Source organism: Peromyscus californicus, unplaced genomic scaffold, assembly GCF_007827085.1.
Source record: "Peromyscus californicus insignis strain IS unplaced genomic scaffold, ASM782708v3 Scaffold_7__1_contigs__length_154581171, whole genome shotgun sequence".
NCBI lineage: Eukaryota > Metazoa > Chordata > Mammalia > Rodentia > Cricetidae > Peromyscus > Peromyscus californicus.
Genome location: NW_026294595.1, coordinates 4,446,227 through 4,457,500, shown reverse-complemented (window position 1 = coordinate 4,457,500; position 11,274 = coordinate 4,446,227). Strand labels below are relative to the sequence as shown.

The 11,274-nt window shown below is 45.4% G+C and overlaps 1 protein-coding gene and 1 pseudogene across 2 annotated transcripts; one reads left to right on the top strand and one right to left on the bottom strand.

Moving 5' to 3' along the window:
• Nucleotides 1-3,548: 3,548 nt before the first annotated feature.
• On the top strand, nt 3,549-7,940 carry Hspa5 (heat shock protein family A (Hsp70) member 5). Of its 2 annotated transcripts, XM_052725339.1 has the most exons (9): nt 3,549-3,676; nt 3,762-3,981; nt 4,086-4,317; nt 4,698-4,835; nt 5,165-5,277; nt 5,369-5,759; nt 5,885-6,122; nt 6,410-6,577; nt 6,963-7,940. In XM_052725339.1, exons 2-9 carry the CDS (start codon nt 3,857-3,859, stop codon nt 7,523-7,525), a joined length of 1,968 nt encoding a protein of 655 aa, XP_052581299.1. In that variant the 5' UTR covers nt 3,549-3,676; nt 3,762-3,856; the 3' UTR covers nt 7,526-7,940. The 2 variants fall into 2 exon arrangements, with proteins under 2 accessions (XP_052581299.1, XP_052581298.1); XM_052725338.1 differs by having other exon boundaries at nt 3,621-3,981.
• Nucleotides 7,941-9,963: 2,023 nt separating this feature from the next.
• LOC128102779 (uncharacterized) lies at nt 9,964-10,074 on the bottom strand (annotated as a pseudogene).
• Nucleotides 10,075-11,274: the final 1,200 nt, after the last annotated feature.

The window sequence follows — 11,274 nt, the reverse complement described above, 5'->3', positions numbered from 1 at the left end:
GCTTCAATTGTGTATGTGTGTGTGTGTTCTATACGTTATATGTGTGTTTTTAAAAGTAATTTATGTGTATGGGTATTTTGCTTACATGTTGTGCATCATGTGCATGTCTGGTACCTACAGAAGATAGAAGGCATTGGATTCCCAGGAACTGGAGTGACAGATGGTTGAGAGGTGCTACGTGGGTGCTGGGAATTGAGCCTGGGTCCTCTGAAAGAGCAGCCAGTGCTCTTAACCACTGAGCATCTTTCCAGTTCCATTTAGCTTAAATTTTAAAGGAAACTACAGCAGGACATGGTGGCTCATAACTTTAATCGCAGCACTGGGGAGGTAGAGGCAGGGGGATCTCTGTGAGTTTAAAGCCAGATAAATCTATATAGCAAGTTCTAGGCCAGCCAGGAATATGTAGTATGCTTAACTAGCAACTTTCAGTCTCAAAAAAGAAAAGAGCTGGGCAGTGGTGACACATGCCTTTAATCCTAACACTCTCAAGGCAGAGGCAGGCAGATCTCTGAGAGTTCGAAGCCAGCCTGGTTTATAAACCCTGTCTTGATACAACAACTCCTACCCAGGAAAAAAGAAAGTAAAGGATACTATAGCCACCAACATACTTAATTCTTAGCATAGTGGTTCTCAACCTGTGGGTCACAACCCCTGGCCCTTTCACAGGTCACCTAAGACCATCGGAAAACATGTTTACATCATGATTCCTAACAGTAGCAAAATTACTGTTATGAAGTAGCAATGAAAGTAATTTATGGTTGGGGGTCAGCACAACATGAGGAACTATATTAAAGGGTCGCAGCCTTAGGAAGGTTGAGAACCACTTTTAGAAGTTGGCCAGATAGACAAACTTGGTGACATACTTCAAATCTCAGCACTCGGGAGGTGGGCAGGAGGATGAGAAGTTCAAGGCTAGCCTTGACTACATAGAGTGTAGGAGGCAAGCCTGGCCTACATGAGCTCATGTCAACCTAACCCAACCCAACCCAAAATTAAGTTAGCAAGACTCTCTCTCTCTCTCTCTCTCTCTCTCTCTCTCTCTCTCTCTCTCTCTCTCTCTCTCTCTCTCTCTCTCTGTGTGTGTGTGTGTGAGAGAGAGAGAGGGGGGGGCGGGGATTGAGACTGGAGCTTCGAGGATGCTAGGCAAGTGCTCTAACACAGAGCTGCAACTCCAGCTTCCTTTCTGAGCAGGGTTTTCACTGTGTTTCCTAGGCTGGCCTTGAACTCACTCTGTAGCCCAGGGACACATGGAACTTGTGATCCTCCTGATTCAGCCTCTTCAGTAGCTGGGGCTACAGGCCTGTGCCAGTAGGTCTGTCTGGCTCAGGTATCACTTTTCTAAATGTTAGAAACATTGGTTGCAAGTATTTACTCCACTAATCAAGAGAGAGGCTGAAATTGAGTTTTGTATTTTAGTGGAATTAGACTGTGATCCAGATGTGCTTGAAATGCATGAAGCTTTAATGTGGTCAAATAGTGCTTTTTTTTTCTTTCTCTCTTTTTTTTAATTTTTCTTTTATTTTATTTTTTGAGATAGGGTCTCAATATGCAGCTCTGGCTGTCCTGGAACTATTTAGACCAGGCTAGCCTTGAACTCACAGAGATCCTCCTGCCTCTGCCACCATGTCCAGCTGTAGTCTCCTTTAAAATTCAAGCTAAATGTATCTGCAAAGATGCTTGATGGTTAAGAGCCCTAGCTCTTTCAGAGGACCTGGGATTAAAGGTGTGCAGCAGTAAACTGGGCTAAGTGATTTCTATCTTGATAGTCGACTGATGCAACCCAGAGGAAGATCACTGTTATGGCAGTATTGCAAGTCTTACTGAAAGAGCTGTATGATGCAACCTCTATAGAAAGGATGGAGTTGACTGAGTCACCAACATAACCTTTGAGGAAGAAGGAGAAAATTCCTCAACACTGACTCACAGCTCGACATTTTAGTGAACTGTGTAATATTTCAGTAGTATTTAGACAGTGTACTTATGAAGCTCAGAATACATTTAATGGGAATCCTGGAGTAATTTCTTGCCTGTGACAATGCCCTACACATCTTCTATAAGCATGTATATAAACACTTGAGAGGCAGAGACAGCAGAGTGGGTCTGAGCGCTCCAGCCCAGGGGATGGATGTCAGGTGCCTAGCATGGACAGAGACTCCTGGGTCCAAGTCCCAACTGCACATGGGAATGCATGCTATGCCTATTAATCCCAGCACTTGGGAGGTATAGGCAGAAGCTTCAGGAGTTCAAAGTCATCTGCTACACAGTGTTTGAGGCTAGCTTGGGCTAAATGAGTACCTGTCTTTTAAAAAAAAAGTCAATGGCATAAGATATGGAGTAAAATCAACCAGGTAATCATTTCCACCTCCACCACCCATCAGAACAATGACTATTCTATGTAACCACTTTTTTTACTTGATGTTCTCATCTGGAAAATGGGAAAGACTACCAAGAATTAAGCGAAGGACTAAATGACACATAAAAAACACGTAGAACAGTGTTTTAAGGAGGATCAGTAGTTCAAGACCAGCCTGGGCCTCGGGTACAATGCCCTGTCTCAAAACTAAAGAAATAATAAAACACATAATAAGCTTAAGTAGTCGCTTCTGTTATTTTTTTTTGCAACATACTATTATTATGCAATAGTAAAGCATCAGCAAGATTTTTTTGTCTGCTAAATGCCTTTAGTATATCAAACCTACTTCAAGAGTCAGAGTAGGATGGTGTCAAGAAGGAATGAGGAAGGACTTGGAAATGAAAACGAAATAAAAACGATAGACAAGGATAGGGAACATGAAGGGGCGACAAGCTAGAGAAAAACAACAACAAAACAAACAAACAAACAAAAAACTCGATACATCTCAGGGTGGAAAGTGCTTGCTTATTCACAGAGCAGCCGCAGCATAGAGGGGGCTCAGGACTAGGTTGCCACTGGCCAGGCCAATCCCGGGACTTAAGCCCGGGAAAAGGAAATTGGAAAGGCCTGGATAGACAAATGCATCCGGCCTGGGGGTGAAGGGGAAACAGTTGGCTGAGAAGAGCCACGATTCTCAGCGAGGCAGAACCCGGACCAGGCCCCAGCTCGGGAGGTGCAGGCCGGGTGAGCAGCACAGGGCCTGGATGCTCGGACAGCCGAGAGCGTGTGGAAGCTGGAAGGGCAGAGACGCGTTTCCAGGGGACCTCAGCATCTACGCCGAGGCGGGGCAGCTCTGGACGGAGAGGGGAGGACCCGAGACCCACCGGCCCGAGGGAACTGACACGCAGACCCCGCACCGGTCCCCCGGGGCCCGGCGTGAGGGGAGGACCTGGACGGTTACCGGCGGAAACGGTCTCGGGGTGAGAGGTCACGCGAGGGACAGGCAGCTTCCTAGCCAATAGGAGCAGCGCACAGAGCGGATGCTGCCTCTCATTGGCGGCCGTTGAGACCGACCAGTAGCCAATGAGTCAGCCCGGGGGGCGTAGCAGTGACGTAAGCTGCGGAGGAGGCCGCTTCGAATCGGCAGCGGCCAGCTTGGTGGCATGGACCAATCAGCGGCCTCCAACGAGAAGCGCCTTCGCCAATCGGAGGCCTCCACGACGGGGCTGGGGGGAGGGTATATAAGCCGAGTCGGCGACGGCGCGCTCCACACTGGCCAAGACAACACTGACGGGCACCCTCCGGCCTTCGCGGCGGTGGGAGGTAAGCGCCGCGGCCTGCTTTTTCCAGGCCTGCTTCGAGCCTGTGTCGCGGCTCCTCGTGACTCCGGGGCTTCTGTCGCCCTCAGATAGGAACGTCGTCGCGCCCCGCGGCCACCGCCTGTTGCTGGACTCCCGAGACTCCTGACCGACCGCTGAGCGACGGGCCCACAGCGCCGGCAAGATGAAGTTGACTGTGGTGGCGGCGGCGGCGCTGCTGCTGCTGTGCGCGGTGCGGGCCGAGGAGGAGGATAAGAAGGAGGACGTGGGCACGGTGGTGGGCATCGACTTGGGGACCACCTATTCCTGGTAAGTGGCATTTGTCTGGGGCGGGGGGAGAGTGGGGCGTGGCCTCCTGCGCTGGCGTGAGAAAGTGAGGTGCTGATTCCTTTTCTGGGGCGTTTTTCCGTCAGCGTCGGTGTGTTCAAGAACGGCCGCGTGGAGATCATAGCCAACGACCAGGGCAACCGCATCACGCCGTCGTATGTGGCCTTCACTCCCGAAGGCGAGCGTCTGATTGGCGATGCGGCCAAGAACCAGCTCACCTCCAATCCCGAGAACACGGTTTTCGACGCCAAGCGCCTCATCGGACGCACTTGGAATGACCCTTCGGTGCAGCAGGACATCAAGTTCTTGCCTTTCAAGGTCCGATCCGTTTGTTTGGTTTTTTTTCCCCCCGACGTTGAAGGGGGCGACTAGGGTGGTGGGAATAGAGTCTAGGCGGAAAAAACATTCAAACCGCTAAAAGGATGCGGTCGGGGTTTATGTAACGGTTTTAGATATTGTGGTTTTTAGTATTGTTATAAAACGTGACACAGTGTTACAATGTCTAAAAGTTGAAAGACAGACCAAAACTGGTGATCTATCTCCTATACAGCTGTGCTTAGTTTTAGTCTAGATCTCCCTAAGGGCCAAAATGAATCAAGCTATGGGAGAGAGGAAATATTTTTTTTTCCTCTCTAAAGTTTGTGGCGCCATTGTTTCAGCTTCAGGAAAATTACCTTTAAATTAATTCTTTACCATAGGTGGTTGAAAAGAAAACTAAACCATACATTCAAGTTGATATTGGAGGTGGGCAAACGAAGACATTTGCCCCAGAAGAAATTTCTGCCATGGTTCTCACTAAAATGAAAGAAACTGCTGAAGCATATTTGGGAAAGAAGGTAAATACATGTGTGGAACGATGTTAAGTGTTGATAAGTGTTGACGGTTGCGGTTGCCTCTGTTGGCTTATGTGGGGAGGCCTTCCTGGTTTAAAAGCTTTTAGTCTGACCAGTAACAGCTTTTGTCAGGCATAATGATTTAGTGCTTTGTGGGAAGTCAAGCTAAATGCTAGTCAGTTTCATGAGTTATCATTTAATTCTGTGGTTGTAAAGTGTATGATTTACATCCTTATCAGTAAGCTGGCTTAGGAACTGATGTGGTGCTTTGACTGTGGTTGGTAAGACAGGAAGTAACAAAGTATACTTGAGTATCTTTGTTGTCCTTCTAGGTTACCCATGCAGTTGTTACTGTGCCAGCTTACTTCAATGATGCCCAACGTCAAGCAACCAAAGATGCTGGCACCATTGCTGGACTCAATGTCATGAGGATCATCAATGAGCCGTAAGTGTGGAGCTCAGAGGTCCAGTGTGTTTGCCAAGTAGGGGAGATGGGAACTAGACTAAGCTTTTTTCCCTCCTCTTCATTCTTACAGTACAGCAGCTGCTATTGCATATGGCCTGGATAAGAGAGAGGGAGAGAAGAACATCCTTGTGTTTGACCTGGGTGGTGGAACCTTCGATGTGTCTCTTCTCACCATTGACAATGGTGTCTTCGAAGTGGTGGCCACTAATGGAGATACTCATCTCGGTGGGGAAGACTTTGATCAGCGGGTTATGGAACACTTCATCAAGCTGTACAAAAAGAAAACTGGGAAGGATGTTAGAAAAGACAACAGAGCTGTGCAGAAACTTCGTCGTGAGGTGGAGAAGGCTAAGCGAGCCCTGTCTTCTCAGCATCAAGCAAGGATTGAAATTGAGTCCTTCTTCGAAGGAGAAGACTTCTCTGAGACCCTGACTCGGGCCAAATTTGAAGAGCTGAACATGGTATGTTCTTTGACAGTGCTGATGAGATCCGTTTAGACTGTAGGATTTAGGGTACCTGAATGCAGGGTAACCAAACAATGTCCAGGTACACTGGGTACCACAATAATCACGCCTTTTTTTGCTAGGACCTGTTCCGATCTACCATGAAGCCGGTCCAGAAAGTGTTGGAAGACTCTGATTTGAAGAAATCTGATATTGATGAAATTGTTCTTGTTGGTGGATCTACTCGAATTCCAAAGATTCAGCAGTTGGTGAAAGAGTTCTTCAATGGCAAGGAGCCATCCCGTGGCATAAACCCCGATGAGGCTGTAGCATATGGTGCTGCTGTCCAGGCGGGTGTCCTCTCTGGTGATCAAGATACAGGTAGGTCACTGTCTGCATCTTTCACATGTTTGAGTAGCTTGATGGGAAGACTGTCATCAGCTGTTGCTTTAGAAAGCTGTAGGGTTAGGAGCAACAGGGCCACAGAGCTAATAAAGGTATAGGATGACAAGACTTGGGTCAGGCTTAGTTAAAAATCATTAGCAGCTGTTAATTCATTTGCCCTAAAGTGTTTATGGTTAGAACCTGGGTAAATGACAGAGGGAGATTGCTTGGTAGTGCTTTTAAGATTCAAACTAGAATCTAACCTAATTTCTTTTCCTTTGCAGGTGATCTGGTACTGCTTGACGTATGTCCCCTTACTCTTGGTATTGAAACTGTGGGAGGTGTCATGACCAAACTGATTCCAAGGAACACTGTGGTTCCCACCAAGAAGTCTCAGATCTTTTCCACAGCTTCTGATAATCAGCCAACTGTAACAATCAAAGTCTATGAAGGTAATGACTTATATTGACAAATATTGTGTGGTTTGAAAGAGTGACTTTGGATCTAATAATACATCATTAAAATGCCAGGGAAAGAAGTGTCTTATTTATTATCTTAATTCAAATGAAGAGATTGCTTAGTGTTGAATTTTAGATTTAGTACTTAGCATTCTTGTCCACTGGCTTTTGGGATACAAATTAAGGGATACAGATTTTTAAGAAATGAAATTTGGTTCAGAGCAGTAGCACCCAGTGAGTTGTTGCTCTTACTCCAATACTGAGTTACTTTTACCTCAATAAAGCTCCCCCCTCCCCACACATATTCTAACAGGTTGAAGTGTAGGGATACCAGTGCACTAGGCTTATCAATAACAAGTTTTTCCTGTTGTTACTCCAGGTGAACGACCCCTAACAAAAGACAACCACCTTTTGGGTACATTTGATCTGACTGGAATTCCTCCTGCTCCCCGTGGGGTGCCCCAGATTGAAGTCACCTTCGAGATAGATGTTAATGGTATTCTTCGTGTGACGGCTGAAGACAAAGGTACAGGAAACAAAAACAAAATCACAATTACCAATGACCAGAACCGCCTGACGCCTGAAGAAATTGAAAGGATGGTTAATGACGCTGAGAAGTTTGCTGAGGAAGACAAAAAACTCAAAGAGCGCATTGACACCAGGAACGAATTGGAAAGCTACGCTTACTCTCTCAAGAACCAGATTGGAGATAAAGAAAAGCTGGGAGGTAAACTTTCCTCTGAAGATAAAGAAACCATGGAAAAAGCTGTAGAGGAAAAGATTGAATGGCTGGAAAGCCACCAAGATGCGGACATTGAAGACTTTAAAGCTAAAAAGAAGGAACTAGAAGAAATTGTTCAGCCTATTATTAGCAAACTCTATGGAAGTGCAGGCCCTCCCCCAACTGGTGAAGAGGATACATCAGAAAAAGATGAGTTGTAGGGCACTGATCTGCTAGGGCTGTAATATTGTAAATACTGGACTCAGGAACTTTCGTTAGGAGAAAATTGAGAGAACTTAAGTCTCGAATGTAATTGGAATCTTCACCTCAGAGTGGAGTTGAAAATGCTATAGCCCAAGTGGCTGTTTACTGCTTTTCATTAGCAGTTGCTCACATGTCTTGGGGTCGGGGAAGGAGGAATTGGCTATTTTAAAAATTGGGGAAAAGCTAGGTCAGGGTGTGTGTTCACCTTGGAAATGTTCTATTTAACAATTGGGTCATGCACATCTGGTGTAGGAACTTTTTTTCTACCATAAGTGACACCAATAAATGTTTGTTATTTACACTGGTCTAATTTTTGTGAGAAGCTTGTAATTATCTGTCTTTTATTTTAGATAACTAAAATTTAAGGCTGGATTCTCAGGTGTGTCTGTTTGTCTGTTGGGCAGGGAAGTGGGGGGGGGGGGGGGGGCTTGTGATGTTGCCGGGTGGTTCCACTTCCTGGGAGTTTGTCTTTACAGCAAGGCAAAGGCTGTGTGCTTGCTTCTCCCCTAGGCAAGGTCATGACACAGAGCCCAAGTCCAGTCTCTTACATGATTAAAATCTTCCTTCCCCTTTGTAAAATTGCTTTCTGGGGGTGTTTTGTTATTTGGTTTCAGTATTTCAAGATAAGGTCTCTTTGTAGCCCTGGCTGTCTTAGAACTCACACTTAGACAGGCTGGCCTCAAATTCAGATCCATGTGTCTCTACCTTGCAGGTGCTAGGATTCAAAGTGTGCACCACCACTGCCCTTTGATATTTGTTAACTAGTAATGCCGTGGGGCTATGGATTCTCTTATGAGTTGGTGATGTGCCAGGCTTGTAACTCCAGCTGTGGTAGGAGAATGGCAAGTCCAAACCCACCTAGGGAACCGAGGCTGTCATATATGCTCCATGCTAGGGCAATGCATAGCAAGTGTGAAGCCCTGGGTTTAATACTCCGCTGGAGAAAAAAAAATTGACCTGATGACTTACACACTTATATTTTATTTTTCTTTGTGGTGTGAGTTCACACTCCAGGGCCTTGAATGTGCTAAACACTTCCTATCACTGGGGAGTACTTTTGTAATTTATATTTTAAGATTGATAGTTAGAAAGTACACACTTATACACACCTTTGACAGAACCACTCAGGAGCATCTCTGAGGCCATCCTAGAGGCCATCTCTACCTAGTGAGCTCTAGGCCAGCCAGAGCTATGTAGAGACCCTGTCTCCAAAAAGCAAAACAAATACATAATGGCCTGAGGATTTACTTCAGTTGGTAGAGAGAGCACTTGTCCAGCATGTAAGAAGCCCTGGATTCGAAACCCAGTACTGCATACTGTGTGTAGTGGCTCAGGCTGGAAGCAGGAGCATTAATGAAATACCAGCTTCAGTTATGTAGTTCACGATGGCTTATGAAGCCTAATTTGGTGAGAACTCCCACTTCTGAAGTGTTTTACTGGTACTGTGGTGGGTTGTATATAGTAACCCTGGAATTACAAGGACTGGTTGAGGATTGTTCATAGATGGGCTTCCTCAGAAAAGGGATGAGCTAGGTAATCAGTCTCATCAATGAGGACTTTGTCCAGTGCTAACATGAAATTCAGTGCTGCCCAAAGACAGGTGTTTTGTAACTGGGCAACCAGCTGTAATGTTAACTTAGTAAGAATGGTAGATTTGGGGACCTGACAACAACTCTGTCTTACTCTTGGAATTCATATTTGTGCATTGTCTGATATATTTTGAACACAGCATGGTAGCTCATGCCAGTAATTCCCACATTCAGGAAGCTGGCTGAGGCAGGAGGGTTACAGCAAGTTGAGGTTACAGTGTGAGATCCTACCTCATCTGTCCACCTTACCCTAAAAAAGAGATGGGCAGGGGCATGATAGAACATGCCTGTAATCCTAGCACTCTGGGATGCTGAGGCAGGGGGATGACAAGTTTTCAGCCAGTCTAGGTTGTCAGATATTTGCCTCAAAAACACTAATAGGCAAGTGTTTAGGCAGGTCTGGATGCATCTTAAGTCATGGGGCCAATGCCCAGTCAAATATTAAAACTGACCTTGTTCGCTTCATGCTGGGTCAAGGGGTGAATAGGAATAATGACAAGGGGCGATCTTCACTCTTGTCTCCATTGCTAGCACTACTCCCCCGCCCCACCCCGAGACACGGTTCCTCTGTGTAGTTTTGGTGCCTGTCCTGAATCTTGCTCTGTAGACCAGGCTGGCCTCGAACTCACACAGATCTGCCTGGCTCTGCTTCCTGAGTGCTGGGATTAAAAACATGTGCCACCACCACTGGGCGCTAGCACTCTTATTTTTTTTATTTTTTTTTTTTAAAGGGTCCCACTATGTAGACTAGGCTGGGATTAAAGGCATATACCACCATACTCTGCCTTTTTTTTTTTTTTTTTTTTTTAAAGATGGGTAATGTACCCAAGTCTGAACAAGGTTTAGGGGATGCACACATCATACAATGGCATGAACACCCAATCAGTGTTTTGTCTGTAGAGTGTCAGGCATAGGATCCCCTGGAACTGGAATTAGTTGTCAGCTACCACATGAGTCCTGGGAACTGAACCTGGGTTCTCTGTGAGAACAGGCTCTTAACTGATGAGCTAACTCTCCAGCCCCTTGTCTGCACTTTTTTCTAATGACTAGCTAATGCATATTAAAGAGATTCCAACTGATAAATGTTTACTCCAATACCTAGTTTGGGTATCCACAGATTTTATTGCTAGTAAAACTTTATAATGGAATTGTTTGCACTGGGCTATCCAGTACCAAAGTTAAGTGCAAGATGGAGAATATATATACTTCTTGACCCAGCATGAAGTGAACAAGATCAATTTTAACATTTGAGCTTTGGCCCACAGACTTAGTTACACTCCAGACCTTCCTAAACACTTGTCTATTGGTGTTTGGGGGGATATATATGTATATGTATATGTATATGTATACACACATATACAAATATATATATACAAATATATATATATATATATATATTTTTTTTTTTTTTAAGGTTTATTATGTATACTGTGATCTGTCTGCATGTGTCCCTGCAGGCCAGAAGAGGGCACCAGATCTAATTGCAAGTGGTTGTGAGCCACCATGTGGTTGCTGGGAATTGAACTCAGGACCTCTTAACCACTGAGCCATCTCTCCAGCCCTTTTTTTTTTTCAAGACATGGTTTCTCTATGTAACAGCTCTGGATTGTCCTGGAACTCACTTTGTAGACCAGGGTGGCCTCAAACTCACAGAGATCCACGGGCCTCTGCCTCCTGAGTGCTGGGATTAAAGATGTGCACCACACAAGATGGATATATTATTTTTTGATTAAAAAAAAAAAAAAACAACCATCCACTTATCCATGTAGTATGTGAATAGATACTCACTGTTGCAATGTAGAAGTCAGAGGACAACTTCCGGGAGTGGATGCTCTATCATGTGGGTTCCTGGTTTTGAACTCACGTCGTCAGGTTTTAAGAGTAAGTACCTTTATCTGCTCAGCCATCTCAAAGTCCTTTTTTTTTAGACAGCATTTCATGTGGCCCAGGTGACCTTCCAATTTACTATGCAGCTGAAGGTGACAGTTCCTCCTGACCCTCTGCCTCCACCTCCCACGTGCAACTACGGGTGTGCACACCCTTCTGGTTAAGGGAATACACAGTGCAGAGTATTTCGCACTGTGACTCTCAGAGGTCTCACTTTTGTAAAAAGTAAC

What these genes read in the sequence shown, in the direction of transcription:
- Hspa5 (XM_052725339.1), top strand. Translation starts at nt 3,857, where the DNA reads ATGAAGTTGACTGTGGTGGCGGCGGCGGCGCTGCTGCTGCTGTGCGCG. An exon ending in AAGCATATTTGGGAAAGAAG is followed by an intron (nt 4,836 to 5,164) that starts GTAAATACATGT and finishes TTGTCCTTCTAG; the next exon opens with GTTACCCATGCAGTTGTTAC. An exon ending in ATGAGGATCATCAATGAGCC is followed by an intron (nt 5,278 to 5,368) that starts GTAAGTGTGGAG and finishes TCATTCTTACAG; the next exon opens with TACAGCAGCTGCTATTGCAT.